We start from the raw sequence: 26,624 nt of genomic DNA on the forward strand, positions 1-26,624 counted from the left end.
ATTTGTTTAAAAATAACCCTCACAAGTTGTTGCATGCTTATGAAAGGCCATTTTCATTTCCCTATTAGCATGGTATGAGTCTGTTAAAACCAAATACCTGATAACTGTACTCAAAGTCAAAAGTCCTTTTCTTTTTCAGCCAGGGTATTTTTTTCTGGATCTAATCACTTTTCAGACTGCTAAATGGACACGCAGAATACTACAGGATAATCCTCTGATTCAGAGAAATTTGTATCCTATTTAACTTCTGTGTTTGTACTTACTGACAGTTGCAGTCACACATGCAATTTTTCATGAGAGACTGCAAGAGTCTCTCATTGCTGCCTCCCTAGCACCGTCCAAATTTCTTAAATATTCAAAGATTAACTCCTAATCTTTAAAAGCTGCCTTGTCAAAAGGCCAGCTCAAAAGAAGACGGGTGTCTGGCTTACTGCAGAGCTTCCCAGAGGTGTAGCAGTATGACCTGTTTGAAAGAAGGATGTAAAAGAGAAAAGCAAACACGCAGCATGACCTGGCAGGCTCCGTCTGATGCACCCAGTTTTTCCCCTGCTGCTTGTTCTGCCCCCTTCACACTTGTTTGTCTTGCTTCCCTCCTGCTGGTTGTGGGCGATTAACTCTTTAGCTTCTGGGCCAGGCACTAACGTATCCTACCTGATTTACCTCAACAGGATGATAGACCTTGGGCAATGTGACTGCCCACCATCTTTGTCATGCACTGCTCCTCAAGAGTATACATCTGGAGAATTACAGGCTTCAACCGTCTTGCTGCTATAGGATCTTTTTTGTTTTAAATTTACCCAAGAAGACTGAGATACCACAGTCACAAACATTTTTATTCCTTTTGGAAAATCTTTGTTCGGGTCAGTCTGGTTTAGATCTGTCCTGAACTGTCTTCAGCTCTGGATGCACTAAACCATCAGAGCAGCATATGGGATTCACACAGCCTCACTGATGGCCTCAGGAAAGCTGGAAAAAATAGACTCTCAAATTCAGCTTGTCAGCTTCTCCAAAGCATTTCAAGGCCAAGAGGTTCTTCCCCATTTAATCCACCTTCTGCTACTGAGCATCTCTCTTTCCATATACTTGCTGGCAGTTTTGTAAATGTTGATCATTTGCAAGAGGGATTTCTTTTTCTCTTCCAAGTTTCTTTTCCAGCTTCACCTCTTCTACAGCTCTTTCCTTTAAGGCTAGTTATGGAAAAGTCTGCTTCCTGGTCTTAATGTACTACTTGATGAATCTGCAGACATTTCAGGGACTCTGTTAATTAATTTATTGAGATGTGCTTCATTGTCTCTCTTCCTCCTATTTTCAGTCAGTTTTGTCCACAGGTCCATTTTCTTCACCTAGTGAGCAATCAGCTCCTGACAGACAGGAGACTTTTATTATGGACATATGCCATTCCCTGCAACAGTGATACTGTCTACATTATGCCAGTTGTCTTAATCACTTTCTTATTTTCCCTGAATTTAGTGTGCCAACAAGCCTGGATTCAAATGGTAACAGTAACAATTTCTTGCGCTTCTGCCAAAGTTCTGAAGGCATCCTCAGAACTGAATCATACATTTTGAAATGGGAGTTTAATCAAACAGAGCCACTCTCAGAAGGACTTTACATCCTTTAAATCCTGTGGGACTCAAGGGATATACAGTGCTGCAATTTATATCAAAGGTTTTCAATTTCGGGCGATGGCCCCCTGAATCCAGAAAGACTTTCACTGTCTTTCCCTTTTGAGGTTGGTGGGTGGGGATAATAGCAACCACCCATCAGGGAAAAGTTATCCCTTTATGTCTTAAGTCAGCGTCCCCCAGTCAGTACTGATCTCATATCTATCTTCTTGTAATAAAGTCCACACTCCAAAAGACAGCTTTTCTCCATGGTCTTTGGTCTGCTCTTGCTGATCAAAACCCAAACGTCTTCTCATAGGATTGACAGAACTACAAATTAAAGTTAAAAACCATCTTATCTGTTTCTGCATAGCTCCTGCCTTCCTTATGACCTTTCCAATCGTTCCAGCTGGGTCCACCTGACTCCATCTTGCTTCCTTTCTGAACAAAGTGCAGTCTAAAAATGCTTTTCTCTTTTGGCCATCTGGACATTGCTCTCAGCAACAAGGACTTGACTTTGCTTCCGTGCCTTTTCTACACTTAACCAAATCCATCTCATTTCTGTCACCATATGTGACATGAAGAGTTCGAGTGTGTAATGGAAGAGAATCTCACTAATAACACACAGTTCTTTTCAAGGATGCAACTGTATTATTTCAAAGTAGAACTGAAATGAAAACACAAACAGCATAGCCTGACAAGTTTAGCAGCACCTACTGCCTTGCTTCAGTTGCCACTCCAGAAATATATTGTTTTCTGTCTCTTCTAAGCCTTCCCAACTGATTGAGGAAGAGTCTGAGGAAACTGATGCTTGGTCTCCAGTTGTATTGCTAAGACATCCTAATTACTTCTTAATGAGACAGAACAACATCGCTGCAGTTCACCCTCTCACAAGCCAAATGCCTTTAAGAAATAACAGAAATATTCTTGATGCAATATGCAGCAATTCTAGCCCATCTTAGGAGTTTTGGAGTCTCTCAAAGAAGCTCTTTTTGGGTATCACAATTTCCCCTAGCCTTTCTTTTCCAATTCTCTTCCATTCCCCTCCACTTTCTGCAATAGTTCCTCATGGTTCCTCCTAGGAGCTGCTGGTCACAAGTACATGACCTAAGAAACAACACCCCAGATTAAACCACACATTGCCTAAAAATAAAGGTTCAAGGTGGGTTCTATGCAGAATTTTGTGCTGTGTTACCAATTTAAGGATAATAATAGAAAAGGGCAGTTTATCTGAAACAGAAAAATCCAGTTACCAAAGCCAAATGGATGGTCTTCCAGGAAAAAAACAATGTGTCATTCATTAACTTTCTGATGCAGTCCATAAGCAACACAAACACGGGACAAGTGGTTTTCCTCCCTGCTCTGAATATTACCACAAAAATGAAGAATAATTTTGGAAGAGATCTGAAGAGATTAAAGAATGATAATTCTTATTTGGACTAGTTGCATGAGATGTATGCCATCAACTGGAATTCACTGACCATTTTTAACTTGCTGGCTGAGACATTGAAAGAAAATTGCACATACAGGACAAATGTATCTTTCCTCTCCACGTTGCAATGCAATGGTCAGGCTTTGTACAGTGGCCGAACTTGCATTCCAGTATTTGAATGAACATCAATCTAAATAGGCAAGCAGGCTATGTCAGTTGTGCTGAGCATCCTTAAACCCCAGAAAGACATAACTATAGATATAAATCTTCATCTCACATATCAGGTTTATATTTCTTGTGTTCCCCTTGTTTCTTTATCTGCTAAATTCAAGAGATTTTTTTGATAAAAAGCAGTATACTTTCTTACATTTGATTGTTAACCTTTCTGATAGAACAGGTCACTTCTGCAGTTTGTCCAGACCATAAATACTCTAGGAAATCTCCTAAAGATTCCTCAGATATGTCTTATCTGTTAACTTAAAAGAAAGCAAAACCAAAGCATACCTTTTTCCTATCAGGAGTAAAACTAATTTGGTCTTATATACATATGTATTTTCATTTGAAGTGGCAGACAGCTGACAGTCTAAATAAATTGGATTAACTTAGCAAATTATTTTATTTAATTACCTTGTGTCAGGTTTTAGGTTTTCCACGGTAGAATGGGTTTGATTTGTAGTGATAACTGATTTCTCCTTTTCACCGTCACTTACTCCATTTTCAGTTGACACAACCTCATACTCTGAAAAATTACAGTAAAGAGAAATTCGCTTAAACAACAGCTCTTACTCAAGCTTCTTCATTGCGCTCTCTTTTCTCATCTGATTTCCACTTCTACTGTCTAATAGGCTGTAAGAACATCTTGTGTGAACGAGTCTGGTCATTAGTATGCTAAAATGGTTAGGAGAGAGAGATCCAATTTCAGATTGCTGAGTGCCTAGCCCCTCATCCTTCCTCATAATTCAATTATGGGATAGAGGATACTCAACATCTCTGCCCGAAGGTACACTAGTGACAAAATTCTGAACACAAATAAGTACAAGCATTCTGCAGTTTGAATGAAAAAGTATCAAAGATGAAAGTACAGTTTCTAAATGCTTAAACCTTGGGATTAAAGTATTTTTTAAACGGCATAAAACCACTATGAAAGTAAAAATAAGCTGGAAATACTGTATTCTGATACAATGGAGGAAAGAAATCAAACCAACCAGTAACAGTGTCATTGTCTGGCTTTTCCCAGTCCAATATGACGAAAGTTGGACAGCCCTCAACAGTCACCACTGTGAGGTTGGTTGGAGGATTTTGTGGAGGACGAGTAGCTTCTTCCTTGCTGTCAGCTTCTTCTTGAGGAAAATGTTCAAGAGAGCTTGTGATAGAGCAAGGTGCATCGTCATCTTTCTTCATGTACTTGACATGGGGGGCTAAGAGCAATAGGAAAGAGCTGTTATTTAATAGATTGTATTTATAAAATGTCAATGTCATTTCACCTAGTGTACAACTTCCATCTCAGGGCACCAAGTAAGAATCTGCACAACAAGTCAGAGTCAAACATGAATGTTTAAGAATAAAAACTACATATTCAATATTAAGCTGCTTGTTGGGTTTTTTATTGTTATTAGACCTGGAGTCTGCACTGCCTTCGCTGCCTTCCCATTGGCACCACTGATGAAATATCACTCTGAAGGTATTAGTGGCTCATACGTACTGTTTGAAAGAATTAAATTCTGTCATAAAATAGGACAGTTAACTTCCGTCCTTCTATAGTAAAATGACACTACAATTCCATTTGCAGCTTTTGAGTCCTATGCTAATACAAAGATGTAATGCCCATCACCACTTTGTTTCACCAGAAAGAGTAACTAGTTTAGTGCAGAGTCATTCCATCATTAAACTTGCATTTTCTAAAGTGCCTGTCAAAATCTTAACCATTTTCAGTGGTACAGGACCAAAGCATGAAACAAACCTTCTGAGGCAAACATCTTGTACTCTGCATCAAAATTAGGAAGATTACTGAAAACAAACACATTAGTTCTAAAATTAAAACTTCTATTGGGTGTAAACAATAAGCTCTTGCAAGAAAGACAGTGTCTTCAGAAATGTACTATCTCTTACCAGACCAAGAAAAAAAATGAAAAAGCTTTTGGTACAAAAGCACTTCTTCCTGTCGTCTCACCTTACTAAACTCTCTAGATTACTGCAACAGCAATAACTTGACTACTTTATCATCTAGTCTAGTATGTGTTACCATATTATGAGACTATCTGAATGTGCACAGCCTGGAATGAGAGGTGAGGCATACATAATGGGTAGATATCCCTTATGGTAAGGTGCACTGGTATTGGGGCAATACCTCTCCAGGACTGCCTGCAAGCCCACACGAAGATTTTCATTTGGTTTGGTGGAATGTGAGCAGCGTGCAGTTGTACTACTGCTGGCATACAGGAAGAGTCACAACACGTTCATGGGCAAGACTGTAAACTAGGAGGTGGTAGCAGGGAAGAAGGTAGAAGAGAAGTAAAATTTAGTCAAGGATATGCTGATGTTCTGCACTACAGCCTGTTCATCTGATACTAAATTGAAAAGAATCAAATGAAGTTTTGGCCTTCGAATAACCAAATAAGGCAGTTTTGATGCAAGATAGGTAAGTCTTCATATATTCCCTCAAATAAAAACACCGTAGCTATTAAAAACCTACCTTGGTACCTTGGTTTGCCTGAAGAATCTGTTTCTGATGTAGGACTTGAGCTGAAGACAGTTGCATCAACTGTGGGAAACCAAGTCACAATTTAATTACCAATAAATATGAAGTTTGAGTGTTAGAACTGCAGGATTTTACAGTTCATTTGGCATTTTAAATCATTGTAAAGCTCTTCCATGGTAGACCTGCGCTGCCAGATCTGTCTTTTTCCGTTTTGGCTGGGATGCTAAATTAGCCCCATACTTACCTGCTACTATAAATATAGCCACAATCAAAATGACAGACTTCATGACTGCTGCTTGATTCAGTTCATGTAATATATGCAAAATGCTCTTTAGACTTTTATAAAGGATCTTTTTTCACTGTACTGGCTGTTTAGCTTGGAGCTTGTTTCATGTTCCTAGAATATATAGCACTATTAAGTTGGCACATGAACTTTTTTAAAAATAGTGACAAGAAAATCACAAATTCTGTCTCCAGAGTGTACAACTTCCACAAAATTTGAAGGAATTGAAGGCAAACACACTGGTGAACAGAAACGTGCTAAGGCAGTCAGGATTCATGACACCAGTGTTGTTAAATAGCCACTATAGTGAACAGAACCTTCTCTTAGATGCAAATGTTACAATGGACCTCAACTGACAAAACACAATGTGTTCACAGCAAGCATTTTTTAATAAATCCAGCATTCAGCTTGCTCTACTGAGCACTAAGGGTCACAGTGAGTTCATGATCACTACAAGGAGACAAGAATTTCAGTGTTACTATAAATCAAGGAAAATTAGAAACAGCATGATTTATAACAATATACCTCGAGCTGCATATTTTGGCTCAGAAATTCTAAGCACACCCTCCTCCAAACCTGGTCCTGTATGCCACTTTGGGGGGGCTTTAGATCTGAACTTGTAGTTAACTCCCAATTTTATAAAGGGCAGATTACCAACTAACCACTGTGTTTACCCTATTACAATTTTTTACTGTCTGTAATATACTTACCATAATACTCTGGAGTTGCAAAAGCCGTTGGCATCTTATGTGACGTTCCTGTCCTCACAGATGTCGTTGGTCCAGCGGGTTTAGCTACAGTGACAGAAGGAGGAACTTGTGGCAACAAGGCATTCACTATTTAAAAGAGTGAAACAGCTTTCTGATTTTCAAACAGAACTCAGATTTGTGACAACTGCTTCATAAAACAAGTATTTTCATTTAAACTATTATATTCCCTCAAAACTTATACAACAGCTTCCAGTTGGATTTAGGAAAGTTCCAAGTTGTCCTTATTGCCAATATAGCCTACTCCTGAAACCCAGTAAGAAAATTCTTTGCTACTTGGAGATCATCTTGAGTGACTTCAGTCAGCTGGAATATGACCTGGTTTAATGCACAGAACCATCCTACAGACTGGTAAAAGGATGCAAAATAACCAGCATTGACATTGCTGTTTCTCAAAGAGCACATTTTTTCGTGAGTTGTAAGACACAAGAGCTGAAGTCAGCAACTGAAACTTGGATTCTTCCCTCAAATATAGCTAAGGTCCTTTCATTTCTACTCTCAATACAGCATATTTTTTAGCAAGGTTAGGGCTGAAACATGTGTAACAATAAACACTGAGTCCTTAACTATGTTCTACATTAAAAGTTCAATCACACAGCAGTACTGGAGCTTCCGTCAAATGAAATTGAAATGCACTTCAAATAAAGGTAAGAAAAACGCAACTAAGTTCAACATTTTCAATATTTCTAACACTACACGACCTAAGGGAAAAACTTTCATTCTGAACCATAAGTTTGGACAGAAACTGACAGAAGCAATATTATCTCCAATAATTAAATAGCTGTTTAAAAAATTATTTTAGATTATGTGACATTGCTTTTCCTCCTCAGCTGTTATCACCTAACAATGAAAACAAGTTTCTAAGAGGCAAACTATCCATGGTAAAGAATGTCTTGATTGTTTTCAAAAAGCTGTAAAAGACAAGAACTACATTCACAAAACACGCAGATGCTCCCAGATAAACACTACACGACTGTGAATTCTCAAACCCCAAAAAGTCAAGAACTACATAATGTAGATACCTTCCCTGCATACATGACCGAGAAGAACATGGGGACTGAAGGCAGAACTCGTGAACTAAGTTTAAAACAACAAAAATCCCTACCTTCCTTTAATTTCCTTAGTAAACTGGAAATTTATTAAGATTCTCGTGATAAAGATTCTCTCCCTACTTTCCACTAATTTCCTTAATGAAGTGGAAATTCATATATTAATATTCTCACTAGAGTCCAGTTTCAAAAGTTCTGGAACTCTCTTGTTTCCTTTTCCATTCAGGAGACTTTTAATGTCTGCATAGAAACCTTCCCATAATACTCATCCACTGCATGAGTAAGAAAGATGCAAGTAAGGAATTAATCACAGTGTTAATGAGAAAGAGAAACAGGACAAAATTATGAAAGGGAAAATCCAAGAAGAACATCGAAGCAAATTTTTCCTTTTAATACTGTGGAACAAACAGTGTGCCTAGGGAACCAGAAAAAACTCAAATATGATGTTTAAAACTAAGTTGGACAAAACAGTAGGAAACACAGAAAAAGGAAAATCTGCTACTGGCCCCACAAGGAAGAACCAGATCATCTAACCAATTTATTCCATCTTGAATGCCTAGGAAGGTATGGTAACTGCTGACTACCACATAACCTGGCCTCTAGCGTATGGAAAAAGGGTGAAATTTCAAAACACTGGTAAATTAATCAGTCAGTTAATGGAGAAAATTAGCATAGACCCCATTACAAGCAAACAAAAATACAGCAGAGCCAAGACCTTTGCATTTCCAGTGAACTACAGAGAGTAATATGAAGAGAGAAGCACTTATGGTGCTAAGTGTAATGACATGATATTTTCTGACTACCTGGAAAAATGTTCACCTATGGATTCTAATACAGAATCCACAGACAAAACATACATAAAGATGCTGAATATCAGCTTCAGGATAAAATTAGGAAAATAAAACAGGGAATGTGAAAGTTTCTGTGTGCTCTGATACCAGTACTGAGAAGCAGGAATACTGTAGCACATGAATGAAGCCAAACTCTTTGCACATGAAATAACTCAGCTCGCTCTACCTCCCAGTGCAGTTAGTTTTCTGGGTGCCTGTCATCTCAAGTTATTTGCAGTGGTTAATGGATGTGCCATATATATGGGACAGAATTTCTTTACAAATAACCAGTTGGGAGTGTGTATTGAAGCATCATATTCAATATCTCCCATCTGACACACACTTTAAGTAACTGTGAATGCTATTAGTAGACATGTAATGTTCTTAAGGTTGATATTCTTAAATGATGCCTTACTTTATGCTGTTTGGCTTTCAGCTCCCTTATTAGGGATGATTTTGACAAAATTAGGTTAGGAAAACAAAAAGAAAACAGAGTTTATGTATGAAGACAAAAGAAACGAGGCACGTATGTTCCAGAAGACTAGTTTCTATAGATATCACAGATTAAAGAAAAAGAATCTATACTATAAAATTCTCCTATACCCAGCTAGTCATTTCAGTATTCTCTCACACATAACAAAAATATCTATGCTGAAATGCTGATAAAAGGCTGAGATACCTGGACTCCCTGGTTTACCAGTCACGGTGTTTGGAGGCAGAGGTCTTCTTCGCATTTGTGTAGGCTTGACAGGAGGTACAGGAGGATGCTGAGGGCCAGGTGATGTAGTCACTGAATGACATTACAAGACAGTGTTTTTATTTAACCTCAAATTCCATAAAATCAGAAACACATTACAAGTTATATTCTGACTTCTCAAACAACGTTTCATATCTGATTTAGTATCAAAGGTAGAGAGGTGAGGTTAGGAACCGAAATAAGTTGCATTTTCAGCCTTAAATTCTTTGGGAAGTGTGTGCCCTAGAGTGTTAAACCAAGCTTACACTGAAAAAATGTAGCTCCTTTGGGATTTTGTACAAGTGTTTCAGCGGCTCATTTTCAGTGTAGTTACAAATTTCTGCCAATAGTAATTTTTTGCCAGCCAACAGGATACTTCCTCCCACAATAAACACCATCTCAGTGTACCTGGAAATGTCTTCAGTGTCCTACTCTCAAAATTTCTGATCTTCTGTACTTTCTAACTGATAAAACTGGTCACCCTCAGCTTGAAGCAAAAGATGTAGCAAAAGGGAAATTATCATTAGGGACACTTCACTCTATGCCGTTTGAAAATGAAAAAGTCACTGTGACTTCGTGCACTGACATGGACAGAGACAGTTGTGTTAGAAACTCCTGAAGCACGCAACCAGGTTGTTTCAATGCATAGTTCTGGCCTATATCTATTAAACTTATCTGGTAAGGTCTTTTGACAGTAAGGTCTGAAAGGAGAACCTAAGCCTCTTAATTCATACTTACAAAACATTTTACTGTGTTTTCCAGGCAATTATAAAGGATTTTATTATGCAAAAGAAAGGCAAAGGAAAAGATTTTTCTTCCACTATTCACCTTTGCACTTCTTTCCTCAAGAAAAAAACAGGAGATATGTGCAACACATTTATGTAATAAAAGTCTTTCTGTACCTAGCAGGGGAAAATCCTCGAGAGTAATGTAATTCTTATAATGCTGCCAATGCCAACAAATATGCAAGTTGCCTGATCCTGAGTTACTGGCTACAGAGCTCGGGCCCTACGTATCAGACCTTAGTTTACCCTATAAATGGGGTGACTGTGGGCAAGAAGGGGCAGATCCAAAGACTCATTTGGGAGAGCCTTTTTAGAAATACTGACACTATACAAACAGGAACATTTCCATCTTTCTCTATTCCCTTTTCCTTTTGGATTTTTGCAGTCACTTATAAAACATTTTTTTTTTTTCTTTAATCCTTCAGATCAAGACAGGAAATAATGCTCTATCTAATTCAGGAAGATGTAATGGTTTTGAAAATAGCATTTTTAAGTTTCATATTAATTCTTAATCCTCAGATGAAGATGAAAAAAATATGCCTAAAGGCCTGAAAAAGGATAATAAATTTTTGGATATATAAGTCATCATACCCTAGATACTACTACATGGTAGCATCCACGATTAATTTTCCCCATGCCCATATTTAGGGAATGGGATTGCCCGAGATATTTATGGGGTAAAAATGTGCAAGTATTGACTTGTCAGCAGTTTCTGTCATATCTTCTGCACAACACAACCACAAGTTACATGCAAGCCAAAACATCACGTTCAGTGGACTGTGTCACAGTCGAATCTACTATACTACACTCTGGAAAAACAAGAATCCCTACTCTTCCCTTCTACTGCTTTCACAATGATTTGGGTGATGGTCTATGATGCTACCAAATCTAATTAACAATGTGTGGAGACTTAGCTTGTAAACTAGGGCACGCAGTAGAATTTAGGGATTTTGTGATAGCGTAGATTCTTGTGAGGACAGCAGCATGGTGAACTATTAGGATTTATTTAATCTCAGGGGTTCTTTGTGGGCTGGGAATGTATTTCCTTGACTCTGTCCGCTCTTCATGAAAAAGGAGGGTGTTCAGCCTCTTAGGACAGAATCTTAACACTTCAAGCTTAATTCTTGTGTGTTGTAACCTATCTTTTTAATTTGTCATAAGTCGCATAAATGTAAAGTTTTTAGTTAACAGACACTAAGTTTTCAGAAAAAATAAATGTATTTAAAAGCAAAGTCAAATACTGGCTAACTTATAGCTATATCTGATTAATCAGCCTGACCTCTTTGTCTGGTAAGATCACGGAACAGATCCCCCTGGAAGCTATGTCAAGGCATATGGATGATAAGGAGGTGATTAGAGACAGCCAACATGCTTTCACAAGGGCAAATTGTGCCTGACTAATCCGGTGGCATTCTATGATGGAGTGAGTGACTGTATTGGTGGATAAGGGAAGAGCAACTGATGTCATTTATCTTGACTTCTGCAAGGCCTCTGACGCAGTCCCACACAACATCCTTGTCGCTAAATTGGAGAGATACAGGTTTGATGGATGGACTATCTGATGGAAAACGAATTGGCTAGACAGCCCCGTATAAAGACTTGCCGTCAATGGCTCTATGTCCAAATGTAGACCAGTAACAAGTGGTGTCCCTTGGGGGGTCTGTATGGGGACCAGTACATCAATATCCTTACTGATGACATAGACAGTGGGATTGAGTGCACCCTCAGCAGGTCTGCAGATGACACCAAGCTGAGTGGTGCAGCTGATAAGCTTGAGGGAAGTGATGCCATCAAGAGGGACCCTGACAGGCTGGAGAAGTGGACTAATGCAAACCTCATGAAGTTCAACAAGGCCAAGTGCAAGGTCCTGCACCTGGGTCAGGGCAATCACCAGTTTCAGTACAGGCTGGGTGACAAATGGATTCAGAACAACACTGCAGAGGAGGACTTGGAGATATTGGTAGATGAAAAATTAGATATAAGCCAGCAATAGGCGCTTGCAGCCCAGAAAGCCAATGGTATCCTGGGCTGCATCAAAAGAAGTGTGGCCAGGAGGTGGAGGGAGGCAATTCTCCCCCTCTACTCTGCTCTCATGAGACCTCACTTGGAGTACTGCATCCAGTTCTGGGGTGTCCAGTACAAGAAAGACAGGGACCTGTTAGAGCAGGTCCAGGGGAGTGCCACAAAAATGATCAGAGGGCTGGAACATCTCTCCCATGAAGAAAGGCTGAGGCAGTTGGGGTGGTTTAGCCTGGATGAAGAGAAGGCTCCAAGGATACTATTGTAATGCTCAGTACTTAAAGGGGTCTTATAAGAGAAACAAAGAGAGACTTTTTACCAGGGACTGTAGTGATAGGACAAGGAGTAATAGTTTTAAACTAAAAGAGGGTAGATTCAGATTAACTACAAGAAAGAAATTCTTTACTGTGAGGGTGGTGAGATGCTGGAACAGGTTGCCCAGAGAGGTTGTGGATGCCCCATCCCTAGAAGTGTTCAAGGCCAGGTTGGATGGGGCTTTGAGCAACCTGGTCTAGTGAAAGATGTCCCTGCACGTGGCAGGGGGGGGATGGAACTATTTAATCTTTAAAGGTTCCTTCCAACCCAAACCATTCTCTGATTCTATAATTCTGAATTTTGATATACATATTAAGGCCTCATAAAGAGAGCTGGGGTCACAGAAGTATACAAGAAAATTATGGAACAGTAGTAGCTAATTCACAACCATACCCAACTGTCTTTTATGACTACAGTTCAAGGTGTTGGCTTACTTCAAAGCTCTAAAAGCTTAACTTTAAACATCTAATGTCATAAGATGAGTAAAAGCAGATGTAGATGTTCCTTCAGATCTATGTGCATAAAAAAAAACTTTCAGTCTCTGCAAATCACAAGCTGGATTTACTTAAGTACACACCACTGCCTGACATTCAGGAACAAAAAATGCAGAGCGCCATCCTTGTTTTCAGCTTACAGTCTGCATCCAGCTACTACCAATAGTGTATCACACCGGACTTAATCTTTGCAAAGCACAATCTTCAGATTGAATGAACTTTAAAAAGACAAAACATCATAACTCAGCTGTCAAGATAGGCTCTTGTCTTTGTTCAGGTAAATTAGGTGCAATGGAATTTCAGCAGGGATTAGGAGCAAAGAGCAGTTCATACGTTAGTTAGAGGCATATCTTTGTATCTGTGTTTCTAAATCTAATAAATGTTTTCAAATGAAAACCTAACTAAAAAGAGCAGCTGCAGCTGAACAGTAAATCCAAGGGTAAAACCAAAAAGATTTTATTTTCAGTCAGTTTTTATGCCAGTAAAAAAGCACAGCTAAAACAAGCTCTGTTCTTGGTTATGCTTATGAAACAAATTCTCTACACGTAAGGGTGTTTACATGTTTGTGTGTATGTTTGTGTGTATACATATGGCATACAAACACACTTTATGCTACAACTTTTCACTTGAGAAGGAAAATTTCTAAGCAGCTGACTAGAAAAAAGTGAAATACAAAAAGCCTATTTTTGAAGGCCTGTTTGGGGAAGCCATTTTTCAGTAAAAATATTTTGACTGTTTTGAAATCATGATTGTAAGACTTGCAAGAAAAGTAAAACTGACAAGCCTGGTATAACACATGTAAAAAAACCCCTGTAACCTTATTTACTCCACATTGATATTATGCTTCAAGCCTAACGTTCTAATTTTCCCAACAATCCTAATATTCAAGAAAACTTTCTCATAAATGGGAGGACAGTTTGGTTATTCATTCTCCTTATTCTCCCTTGACACGTAGAAACTATTAGTATAAAAAAGTCAGTGTTTACAGTATTGTAGCTGTTTGATCATAAGGATACAACACTGGTGGTGGTGATTTTAAATATGCGGCATACGTTAGTAACTAAGGAGTGACCATGAATATTCTTATTTTTATCTCTTTTAGTAGCATCCTGAAGCCAAGAGAACGTGTAGCGATGAGGAGGACTAAGAATTATTTTCTCTTCTTAGTGGAGGTGCTTTTTGTGTAGGAAAGGCAGTGTTTTTATTTTTCATAACTTTAAAAATTTGCTATATTTTCTTCTTCTATGAAACTTACCAGAAATTGGCTTTTCCCAGGTATCACTATATTCCAAAGGTTTTTCCACATCCATGCCAATTTGTCTAGCAATATCCTCAGGTGTATATACATCATCTGTGAAAGAAAGGAAATGAAGTAAGTATCTACAGTGCAGTACCAAGTCATGGAGTTCTTCTGTATTGCATATATTCAAACTGAGCTAACATTAAGTGCAAAACTGGCGTATATGGACCACCTATGGTTTTACTGGTAATTTAGTGATATCTGTTAGCTTCCTATTCAAGTAAGTAGAAAGTGATCTGGGTCTAGAGAGTCTGCAATTTAATTTTAAACATTTATTGAAAAAAGTATGTTTGGAAAGAGAGAATTAATAAGATTAAGAGATAACAGATGAGATATAAACCAAGATTATATGTGGATAAATGAGTACATTTTAGTTTTTCAGTATACGGAATAAAATGTCCATTGATTCTTGCAAAGGGCAAAGTGCTCCTTCTTCCCAAAATAAGATCTTCAGTTATCCTCCGTATTGAATGGCTAGAGCAATTCTGACCCAAACACATACCCTATTTGGAGTACTGGAGGCAAAGTGTACATAAAATTCAGTTTGTGTATAAAATAAAGTCCTACTTAAGTTATATAAACACATTTAAAAAAAACCCCTGAAGTAAATGGCATTAAAAAGATCAACTTCTGGTTACAGAACAACTGTTTCACATGCTGATATTTATACGACAGCCAGACTGTTAAATTAATATGCTTTCCCTATACAAAATAAGTATATTTACTTTATAAAAAGTCTATATATGGTAGAGTGAGAAGATGCATTGCAATTTCATCATGGTTGGGGGGGGGGGAATCACTCTTTCTCATGACATAAGAAAAAAACACTAAAAGTTAATGTATTAAAAAAAAATCTCAAAATTAAATTAATTATCAAATTCCAACCCTATTCCAACAGGATCTAAACACTTCAACCAAAGATTTCATAGGTTTATAATCTGGTGCTCAGCTTGTTTTGAGATTAAACTAGTATTTTAACAGCATGAAGAAGGTAATTTTTCAATTCTTTTACTATTTGGCCATTCTTGCTAGGCATATCTTATGAATCCACAGTCCATAGTATGGATGCATTAAATGATTTACTTCAGATAAAAGTAATAAGACTTGTCGTAAGCTGGGAACAGGACACAGGTCACCTGGTCCCTGTGACTAAAATTTCTGAACACATCATGTGGTTTGATATAACTGCGATTTGTCTTCAGGTAGATAAACTGGTTATTTAGATCTTCAGATATACGAAGCGCCAGAGTGCTAATCAATGTTTCATGTGAATGGTGTTCAAGGAAGAAGAGGCATGAGAAGACCAGCACCAACTTCAAAAATAAAAACAATCTTGTACACCACAGGTCATAGTCAGAGTATATTTAGTTTCTCAGCTTCATCTCACAATAAACACATCAACAACATGTAGTAGCATATTGACTAAATCATACTAAATTGCCCAAGTATCCATTACAAGTCTAATTTAGTTTTGCATCTTATGGTGTCTGCAGAAAAGCCTACCTCTGTCCTGCTCCTTACAATCTAATTTAGAATCACAATCTTTTTTTGAGTTATATCAGCTAGGAATGAACAAAATGTATACATTCTAGATGGAAGAAGTACTTTTTTTTCCCAGAAACTTGCACTGCTGTTCTGCCATTAATAAAAGTAGTAATGAAAAATAAATCAAAGTTTCAGGGAAAAAGCTGATCAAACTGCAACACTTCCCTGTTGACAAAATCTCCTTTTTGAATGTTTCAATGCACTTTCAAGTTACAGAAGAGTTTGTTTGTGTTTTCACACAAGGTACCTGCACCATCAACCACCTTGCTGTATTCATCATAGCATTTGCCTTATGCTAGCTAACATAACTTGCTTATTATAAGCATTTCGACTTACCACATTCATCCACACTTTTAACAGAACTGAGAATAGATGTATTACTTGCATATGTGTTTGTGTCTTCTTTTACTTCTATTTTTTTTCTGGAAATATTCATGGGGTCTGGAACACCTTAAAACTAACCTCTGCATCTTTAATAGCAGGAATACCATTGGAAGGGTGGATCATTTTAAGGGAAGAACTGGAAAAAGTGCCCTTGATAAAAAAAAACCTGAAATACCTTAATACTTGAGCTCCTCTAGAACTTGGCTATACACCCACATTTTCAAAATTAAGAAGAAAATAGAACACAAAGTTAATGGCCATTATAATGAAAACCATCTCTCTCTCTCTCTCTCTCTCTCACAAGGGAACTGGAAACATTGCTCAAAGTTTGACTGATGAAGGTTGTCTGGAAGCTTAATAGATCAAGAGCAGTTTTCAAATGGTTAGGATTAAATTAAAAAAAAACCCAACTGAGTAAGGTAAGTTACATACAATAAGACAAATATGAAAAGCCATCTCAATGAAATGAAATTCTAGAGAAAACGGCTAAAAAGTGGTAGAAAACTAAAAGGAATGCAATATGTAATTGCACAGTGCTTGGGAGAGCTACAACAGATTTCTTTAATTGATTACCTGAACTCTCTTGTGCAAAATTTCTAAAAACACAGTGGGCTTCTCAAAATTATGTACAGGAATGCATAGCTCAAATCATACTAAGGTCAACAACAGATATTAAATTGCCAAAGATACTTTGTAAATCCTAGTATAAAGAAACATTACACAGACAAAAAAAGGAACGTGTAGAGTAGATGGTATATTACTCAGGTTATCGTAACCTAGCTAGCACAGAGCAACAGTATGGGACAGTAGCACTATTAGTAGTGGGTGAACAGCCAAATGTTTGCTTTGAATATGTGTATTATTTTTTATTTATATTATTTTTTTAAACTTGCATCTTTGATGAAGGATCCCCAATTCTGAATTCAATTATGAATTAGCACTGACATTATTTCGATTGCATGGAAAAATCAAGTACAACTGAAAAAGGAGAAATGATTTTTCCCCCAACCGAACCAGTATTTTGAATAAATCTTTGTGGTTAGGGACGTATGCTATCTGTGTATGTAAGGATGTGTAAATTGAAGTGACAGTTCTCACCCTCCTCTATCACCCATCAACTTGGAACTTTCTTGGTGCTGAAGTATTCAAGCCTGAATATCGCATAGTCCAAATACTGCGTAGTCTGAATATGAGGAGGTCTGATGTGAGCACACCACTTGCATAGCTAGTAGCTAGCAAGATACCTGGATTTAAAGCTTTCTTATGAAGCCTTCTGACTTGGACTTAAACAACTGGGTACCCCTTTTCAACAAAGTGTTTTCCAGTAATTACTCTGGACCTATCATCTAGAAAATATCAGTAAAGAGTAGCCACATAAGTATCTGTAAGTTTGCACTAACTGAGTGTCAATATCATTTCCTAATGACACTCAGGAATTATACAGCATGACCAGTAGCGGCAATTACATACAGTACTCTGAGGAATTAACTTCTGTAATCAAACACAATGAAATATTTTGCAGGGCTCAAGATGATTTGAGGAAGTCACATTCCTGTCTTTTACTGATAAGTTAAAAAAAAAAACAAAACTGCAGCTCTACCTGTTGTTGGCACAATCCACTTTGGCAGTTCAGGTGCTTTTGTTCTACCTGGTGCTAGCGTGGTTTTACTAAGAGCTGCAAAAAAGTTAAAAAAAACAAAGAAAAAAAAGAAAGAAAATTCCATGAGAAGAAAATCCAACAGACTTTTATGTGATGCCAACAATTCCACATTAGAGAAGGAAAAGTAGCACTTGCTGTGATGATACACAGAGTTTTGTTTTATTTTTTTCTGATTTGGAAAGGCTTTACCTCTAGACAGATTAATTGAAAGAAGAATACACTTTTTTTTCCCAGCAACACTTAAAATTCCACTGAGAATAGGTGAAATTAATGAATTAATCTCCTCCCCATCCCAAATTGAATAAACAATTATTACCAGGTCTGGTCTGTGATTTATCGGACGGCTTTGGTCTTGCAGAAGTGAGACGTGTTTTATGAGGTGCTAAAAGAAATAAGGTTCAGTTTAAATGCTCTGTGTAAAAGGAACACCAGTAGTGCAGTGTAATTTGCCAGAAAAAAGGTCCATGCACCAATGTGATACAGCAAAATGGACATATGAGAATTCTATGAGTTCCAATCCAAAATGCACGCTGAAAATGCTAGTTTCTTTAGTGGCCAGATGACTCCATCATGCAGTCTGACCAGTTACATTCAAGTTTAGGTTTAGGAAAAGATATAAAATATTTACAGCCAGTTACCCAACTGTATATGGATACAGAGTTAGCTCTGCAAGGTATCCATGGCCTTAAGACATTTAATTAGGTTCTGTAAAAAACAAACAAACAAAAAACCTCAAAATAAAACACCAAACTGAACACCCCCCAAATCAAATATTCAGATAAAAACATGAAACATCAAAATATTGCCAAGAAAACAACTGGAAGCATTCAATGCAGACACTGCATAAGGCTGCTGAAGCTTAGTGTCATCATCAAGGTTAAAATCAGAAGCCTTCAACCTTTTCTTATTGTTGCCTTTCACTCGCCAAGTAACTTTGATATTTTAGTTGTTACAGAATCTGTGTGAATTACACTGAAATCTGAAAGCATAAGCAGTAGTCACTGTCATCTTGTGCCAAATTATCATCCTCTATTGCTCAAATTTTTAAACAAATAGAGCTAGCTATTTGATATGCCATCTAATAACCATTCTATCCACAAAACTTAGTCCAGCCTCTCTGAAGTGTCAGAGAAAATACTTAGGCAGGAAAGAACATATTACTCATTTTTGACATTTACATTAGGGAAAAGGTTTACAAATTTTTATTTACTATTTTATAAGGAAAAAGGTGGAAGTCAGTTACATCTATGTTTGCAGCACTATACATCTGAGGATCCGATACACAGCACTAAAACTGTTTAAAAGCTTCATATCATCTTTGAGGCAATACTGATTAAACCTTGATTTTTCAGAGCAATGAACAAAAAACATTTGATAAAGGGAAAAATAAATTTTCGTGTTATGTATTTGAAAGAGTTTTAAAGGTAATAATGAACAGACCATTAAACCTTAAATTGTACTGATTTTACTTAAGATCTACAGACTCTCAATACAACAACTTAAGAAAATCCTAAAATTACCTGTATTGAACCACGGAATTTCAGTTGCTAGAGCAGTTTTGGGCTTGGGCGAAATCTGGAACGTTTCATTGGGAACTGAAAGTGGAGATATCATTGCTTATCAAATGCAAATGGTTTCCTTTTACACATAAGACACCACAGGTGAAAGGGAATTTCAAACTGTCTTTGTGTAGACTATAAACAAAAAGAGTCAGTGCTAGAAACCTGGCTGAAAATCATGCTTTTATACAGATAAAAGACTTTTCAACACTAGGAAGATATGTATCATTAGTAAGTCAGGCAAAAGAAGAAAAGATGATCAGCTAATGCTTTTTTATATGACTCCTCAGCCTTGTCCATTAAGTACTTATTTCTAGAAAGAATTGCATGAAAGAAAAAATGGCTGGAAAATTAAAACCAGCGACATTTTGTATGTGCACTGGAATGTGATTAACAAATGAACACAACAAAGATATATTAAGGTATTTCTGTTGATTAAAGTGTAAGTTTAGCCATATAGCAAAAGCAGAGAAAGTAAAGGTTTATGAAAAATAAACTGAGATAATATTCTCATTACCCAAAGTCTTTTTGGACCCATCAACAACATGAACTGTTATAAGGTTAATTGATCCCAGGTGCGTTGCCCTTGGAGCTACAAGAAATAAAACGTTGTTCTGAGAGAAGTGAAATTAAATAAGTTGGATTTCATCAAGTATCTGTGTCCTTTGTTTCCCAAAAACCTATCTACATATCTGCTAAGACAATTTTAACAGGCATGAGACAGACACATGTTCTGATTAGCCTGGATGTATTTTCATACTGACAGCCAGACAGTGCAACAATTCTGCTGGGCCCCCACCAACTTCAGAACAAAAGCCCTGAAGGTGGATTTCTGACAGTCTTTGGTCTTTCTCACACTGGGTATATTAATTTGCACTTCCCTAAAAATTTTCTAAAAGCTTGTAGTAACGTATTTGTATTTCAGACATTCTTCCCTCACTCAAATTTGATTGAATTTAGTGAAAGATATCTAAGTTACTGGATGAAAAGGAGAGACTGGCATTCAGAAGCAGACACTTCTGTCTGTCTTTCAGACATAAGGTTAAGATATGGAAGCTGGAAAGTAACCTCCTGACTAGCATTAAAGGCAGTGGCTAAAGAGTGCCATTTGTTTTTAACAACCTTCCTAACAGTAGTTTATTTTGCATATACATCATTGCAATGATTTAAAACTTCAAAGGAAAAGAATAAACCTTTAAATTCTGTTTTCTAAAATTCTTCGCCTACAACTAACTTCGTAGTAGTACCAAAACTCGGCACTTGTTAACTATGACATGGTTGGAAATAGCTCTTATTCAACTGAGACTTAGAATCTAACTTGGTTACTTAACAGAAAGCCTTTCAAAGTAAGTCCTTTAGAAAATAAATCTTTCTTCTGGACTGTTCTGTTTGATTTTCATAGTAATATATATGTACAGTTCTTGAAAGAAAAGGGTCTGATTAAATTCTTTTTGGCTATGTAAAAAGGAGGAGAAGTTTAAGGGAAAAAAGGGGGGAAATGATAAAAATATTCATTAACTTATTTGCCTAAGACTAAAATATTATCACTTTGGAGGTTAGATCAGAGAGTAAGAAAGATTAGGAGCTGCTCTTTCTTATAACCATGTTGTCACTCCGTCCCTAACAATTTTTTTTTTCTCCTGTAACCTTCTTATCTAGTAATTTTTATGGAAATAATTCACACCCAGGGTAAAGCTGACATATCGGGGTAAAGTTGATGGACCATTGTTCTTCATTATAAATATGTATCCCTAAATCTAATGTAGTTACTGAAGAAATCACTGATGATAGGAAGAAGGTACTTACACTCTTAGCATCTATCTTGAGCTGTAATTCTGTAACCCAGGTTTCAAAAGTACTTGAGAAATTGAAGCAAACTTATTTAGGGTAATAAAATCCCCCAAAAGAAAAGAATTTAGTGAAGCTGGCTACAGCAGTATATTTTTATTGAAATTAATTGAATTCCTCACAGTTTTCATGGCTACTACCCACCAATTCGACAAACAAATGTTAAAAAAACCCAACCATCTTAACCTTCTGCTCTCCATGGAAATTGATGCAATTCTTGAGCATTCTCTTTGATATAATTTATTAACATATTCTGAGCTGAACAATAATATTAATTTCTGCCTACATATCATGCATGTCACATGACTGAAGTACTGAGTAACAGCAGAAAGTGTAACTAAGGTAGTGCCACAATAACATTTTTAAAGTTACAAACTTTAAATTACCAGGTTTAGTCTGTGGTACTTCTGGCCTGACAGATGGTTTGGGTTTGGAAGGAATGAGCAGTGTTTCTTTTGGAGCTGAAAGAAAAGGAAAAAGATTATTATTGTATTCTTCAGAGGTCATGATCCAATGCCATATTTAGCCCACAGAAAATGCATGCCTCAAATGCCTGAAAAAAAGACAGCAACAATTCCATGGCTTTCTGGAACCTGAAACAAAATGACTATCCAAAACACAGAAAAGTCCTCGCACTGTGCTGCAGGATAAGTTGAGTTAGTGGCTAAAATTCTTGCTCCAGAAGAAAAATTAGACGATTGAATTTGGCTGTAGATCTGACAAACACAGACTTCTGACCAGAAATGAGCTGTAGGCTATTTCTGCTTTACTTCTAGGGTAGAACTGAGACTCATCTGTATGAAGAAACATGCATGTGTGTAAGCAGAAGGAAGGATAGTGGAATGATGTTACACAAAATACCACACCAGAGCATGTTCTCTAGAAATTTCTCCATTGAAAAATTAAAAATACCTGCATCTTAACTTTAAGGAAACTTATTTACCCATTGTTGCCCTTGAATGCCCAGTGGTAGTAGAAGATTTTGTAACGATTGGTTGTGGAGTTGTCTGATGTATTGCTGTTAAGGAGAAAATGTGAAGAATCTTAGAATATTAAGCTGTAATAGAAACAAAGTAGCATTTGCACTATTTCTAAAGCTTTCAAAATGCCCCAAACTAGAGAGTAGCAGAATATCTTAAAAATCAACTGCTGACAGATATAATTATCTTTCTATTAACTTCTCCTGTACATTCCTTCTATAACAAAAATGGGAAGAGACATAGTTCCCTGTAACTATTATTAAAACTACTTTGTTTCAGTATAACACACAACGTAGCTAACTGTACAAGCACTGCAAAGGAGTTCTATTGCATTGCATGGATTAAAATAAAAAGTGCTCACAGAAAAGCATCTCTGATTACCAGGAAGTAATGAGAGAGAACTCAGTTTATCTAGCCACTGAAATTTGTCAACACCCACACTACTACATTTTAGTCATCATTTGCTATATGTAATAGAAAGGAGAAAAAACATTTTTGATGCTATACTACAAATCCTACTATTATTTTCAGTGTGGTTTTGGCATATTTTGTATTGACTAACTTCAGTGTAATGCATTTGTTTCAGCACAAAACCAGCTATGAATCATTCTGTTAAAAAGCACAAACCCCGAGGCTAAGGGAAAGAATGATTAAACACAAACACACAAAATTAAAAGAATGACTCCATTACCAGGTTTGGTGTGTGGTACTCTTGGTTTTTCAGATGTTTTTGGTTTGGTATGAATGAACTGTTTTTCAGTTGGAGCTGAAATAAAAACAAACAGCACCCGGAATAATAATTGAAAAAACACACTGTTTTCATAGCACACAAGGAACATAAGTACAATCTGATCTGTAACAAGGCAAATTATGTAAGGGTAAAGCTGAAAATCAACCAGTTGGAACTCCTGCAAAGAAAGGAAAACAAATTAAATGGCCACTGACACAGACTTCCCCAAAATTATATACAAATTTGTAGCTTTGGATGAAGCAGTGAAGAATATAGTCATAAACATCATACAGTAACGTAATGGGACAAAGTTAGACAGTAGTAGCCTATCCTTGTCTTGCATATCTGCCATACATAAGTATCTGAGGACAGCATCAGCGGACCCTTTGTAACAGACTTGCTTTACATATTAACTTCTTTGTTCTTCTGTGGGAACTACTGAATCTTATCTTCATACTGTTCAGTTAAAAATTCTTGCCATGTAGGAATCATTTACTGGAAAAGGTTATCTTAGCACTTGCTAGTCTGTGATCCACACCGATGTGAGAGGTCCTCAAAATACCTGCCTTAGTCTGTGCATTCTTCATCCCCCTTGGTCTGAAGAACCATTTTTTGCATATGAATATTGCATCACATAGCCCCAGATGTGTACAATAGGGCACGTAAACTTCATAAAGCTATATAAAGAGTTATCAAATGAATACTAACCTAAGTATCAATGCATACAGGGAATATATATTAAAACAGAAACGTGATGAAAAGCATTTTTCATTTCCTGTTCCTCAAAAGGAAAAAACATAGTTCAAGATTATCAAATGGCTATTAATACTTCATCAATGATACCATTTCATTCTCAGAAAATCATGTTTGATGGCTGTTTCTGAAATTGGGGACAGAGAACTGATTATTAACACAGATTGCTCAAGCAATACTCCTGCTGCCCAATACTGCTTGGATTCATTGACCCTTATTTGGTCCACATCTGACATTTAAGTTAAGAAGAAAGAATTCTCAGCTAATGTTTCATATACTTAAGGAAGTTTTTCCAACACAGAAGACTAGAAGTTAGCAGAGAAGATGTCTTTAAGAACTAGTATTTGATTTGGAGGGTCACACAGCTGGTCTGTTTTGGTATATGTTATGCTATAATTGATACCTTATAATTTTCTTGCAATTTTCTTCTGTAAAATTACACCGTGAGGAGTGAAGCTCCTCCAGTATCCATACCTCAGATGCAGAACTACACGAATCACTACCTGCTCTTCAAATAAAGTTCCCTTTTACTGGAAAATATATAACATATGAAGGAATTACATCATCCTATCTGGAAAGGCTAGAAGACAAGGAAAAGAACCTTCAGAAGTAAATGAGCTCATGCATTATTACCCTTATCAAGACCAAAGGGCAAGCAAGTATCTAGAAGTAGAGTAAAACTTCATTATTAGTTATTAATACCATGTAATGATCTCTCTCTAAGAATATCTTCTCTAACAAGAATGGAAAATAGAGTAATTATTTATGAAATACAGATGATTACCCAATGTTGCCTTTGTTCTTTCAGGAATATGAGGGATCATAGTAGTATCTGGTTCATGGAAGGCTGGAATGATTTCTGTTGGAAAAAATGTCAATAAATGCTCAGAATAATGAAGAGACTCTCCCTTTCCCTCCTGCCCCCTTAAAAAAACCCTTCAGTGCTACACTGTATACACCAGGAAAGGGATGTTTTGAAACAGCAATGGGCATTTACCCTCAGAGATTTATGGTTACACTGAGTTCAATTTTTTTGTTTGTTTTTAGCATCTAGACACTTAAAAAACAACAATAACAACCCTTCAGTGAAATGACTGATTATCTTATACAGGTCAGTCAAATTTATGATGGGGAGTCTCCTAACCGAAATACAACTGAAAGGAGTCCTCAGTCTAATCTGGATGAAAATGTGTATATAATGGAAAAGCATTGCAACAGCTTTAAGAATAATTCTCTAATAAGAGCTTCAAAAACATGGTGCAAACAAGTGAAGTGTGTTGCTCAGATACAAGCTGTAAATAACTTTTTATCATTGATTTAAACATACAGGTCACTACTATTTCTTCTCGTAGTAATATCCACATAATATAAAAAAAATAAATCTTGGACTGTTGTAGTTTCCATCAGTAGTATGACAACTGCAGCATTGCAGAGGTTTCTCAAGCTAGAATGATACCCAGGTAACAGCAAATGTACTGTTGACAACTCCCCCCAGTGCCCACCCGGAAAGTTGCTGAATTATCAACCGCAGCTTGACAAAAGACCAGATAATTTACCAGGCTTGCTGCGTGGAGCATCTGGGATGGGAGTTGCTTTAGGTTTAAATGCACTGTGCTGTGGTTCTTTAGGAGCTGAAAGAAAAGACCTGTTTTAAGGGTTTATACTCTTCAGAAATTAGACAGGTTTATTGCACAGGCACTGCACGCCTTGTGCTTGCAAAGAAAAACAAGATCCTTACAATGAGAGACTGAAAAACGGTGTCAGATACATACAGGAATTTGAAGAGAAAATCATGAATGAAAACATGGGTGGAAAATTTATCAAGTAAGCAAAATCTGGAGTCAAGCAACAAAAAATGAAAGAACACAGACAACTATAGTGGAGATGTTTGCGTCTGTATTTCAGTGCTCGTAACTGCAATACCCGTGGCGTGCTTGTCTCCTAGAAGTGTCAAAGGAATTACAATGTGTGTGAAAGTGAAAGAAGTTTTCTGTGAGAACAACAAAACAGCTAGGAATTTTTCAATACGTGGAACAGAGTAGAATTAAGTCCAGTAAGCAGAAAATAAAACAGATAAAAACCACAAACAGATGATGTGTGAAAACCAGACTAATGATATATAAACTTTGGTCCAAGGAGCAGCAGGGAAAGAGTAATGATCCACCGAAGGTAACATCTTTACCTGTTGCTGTCTTTGATTGTTCATCTGTAAATGTAGTAGGTGCCAAAACTTCATAAAAACAAGAACGTATATAGAATTAGAGGTAAGTACAAGCAAAAGGGTAAAAATATTCCCTTTTACATGACTGATTTCTTTTCAAATTGGAACACATACTTAGATTTGTTCTTTTTTTTTTAAATTATTTATTGGTGGAATTAGTGAATATACACTCACTCAAAAGGAAGGTTCAACTGATGCTTTCAGAACCATCAGGAGTTACAGAGGTTTGGTGGTTCAGAAGTATGTAAATCCCTATTACGTATATTCTTAAGGGTCAAATTCCATAACCAGGGCACACAAACATATCAGTGGTTTGAGTTACAGATATTTAGAGTCATACATGAAGGCCCTCAAATATGTTTTTCTCTAAGCATCTTTTGATAGGCACAGAAGAGATGCAATTTCTTCCAAGAACATTCTTATAATGTTTGTATGTTGTCTACTCTGCTATGCAGATTATTCATCAGTGACAGCTGTCATGTGGCTGAAAAGCACATACAACTCATGAAAACTCAGCCATTAAAAATACAAATAAGCCCAATCTTCCTTTAAACACATATTTAATGATCATTAGAAAATCTATTTGTTTGTAATATGAAGAGATGTTAATCAACACTTGATTCACTGATGAA

The 26,624-nt window shown here is 36.9% G+C and overlaps 1 protein-coding gene across 1 annotated transcript in view; it reads right to left on the bottom strand.

The window, feature by feature from the left end:
- The window catches only part of ABI3BP (ABI family member 3 binding protein), a 160,824-nt gene that overhangs the window by 18,153 nt on the left and 116,047 nt on the right, over window positions 1-26,624 (bottom strand). Inside the window, exons 41-56 of the mRNA XM_068417343.1 lie at window positions 25,954-26,001; window positions 25,328-25,402; window positions 24,556-24,630; window positions 22,980-23,054; window positions 22,252-22,326; window positions 21,695-21,769; window positions 19,978-20,052; window positions 19,422-19,496; window positions 18,218-18,283; window positions 17,842-17,916; window positions 14,268-14,363; window positions 9,343-9,453; window positions 6,728-6,811; window positions 5,729-5,797; window positions 4,242-4,454; window positions 3,664-3,775 (exon numbers count right to left, since the gene is read on the bottom strand). Coding sequence (XP_068273444.1) covers window positions 3,664-3,775; window positions 4,242-4,454; window positions 5,729-5,797; window positions 6,728-6,811; window positions 9,343-9,453; window positions 14,268-14,363; window positions 17,842-17,916; window positions 18,218-18,283; window positions 19,422-19,496; window positions 19,978-20,052; window positions 21,695-21,769; window positions 22,252-22,326; window positions 22,980-23,054; window positions 24,556-24,630; window positions 25,328-25,402; window positions 25,954-26,001 — 1,399 coding nt within the window. The remainder of the gene's footprint in view (window positions 1-3,663; window positions 3,776-4,241; window positions 4,455-5,728; window positions 5,798-6,727; window positions 6,812-9,342; window positions 9,454-14,267; window positions 14,364-17,841; window positions 17,917-18,217; window positions 18,284-19,421; window positions 19,497-19,977; window positions 20,053-21,694; window positions 21,770-22,251; window positions 22,327-22,979; window positions 23,055-24,555; window positions 24,631-25,327; window positions 25,403-25,953; window positions 26,002-26,624) is intronic.

Source organism: Nyctibius grandis, chromosome 23 (assembly GCF_013368605.1).
Source record: "Nyctibius grandis isolate bNycGra1 chromosome 23, bNycGra1.pri, whole genome shotgun sequence".
Lineage (NCBI taxonomy): Eukaryota > Metazoa > Chordata > Aves > Nyctibiiformes > Nyctibiidae > Nyctibius > Nyctibius grandis.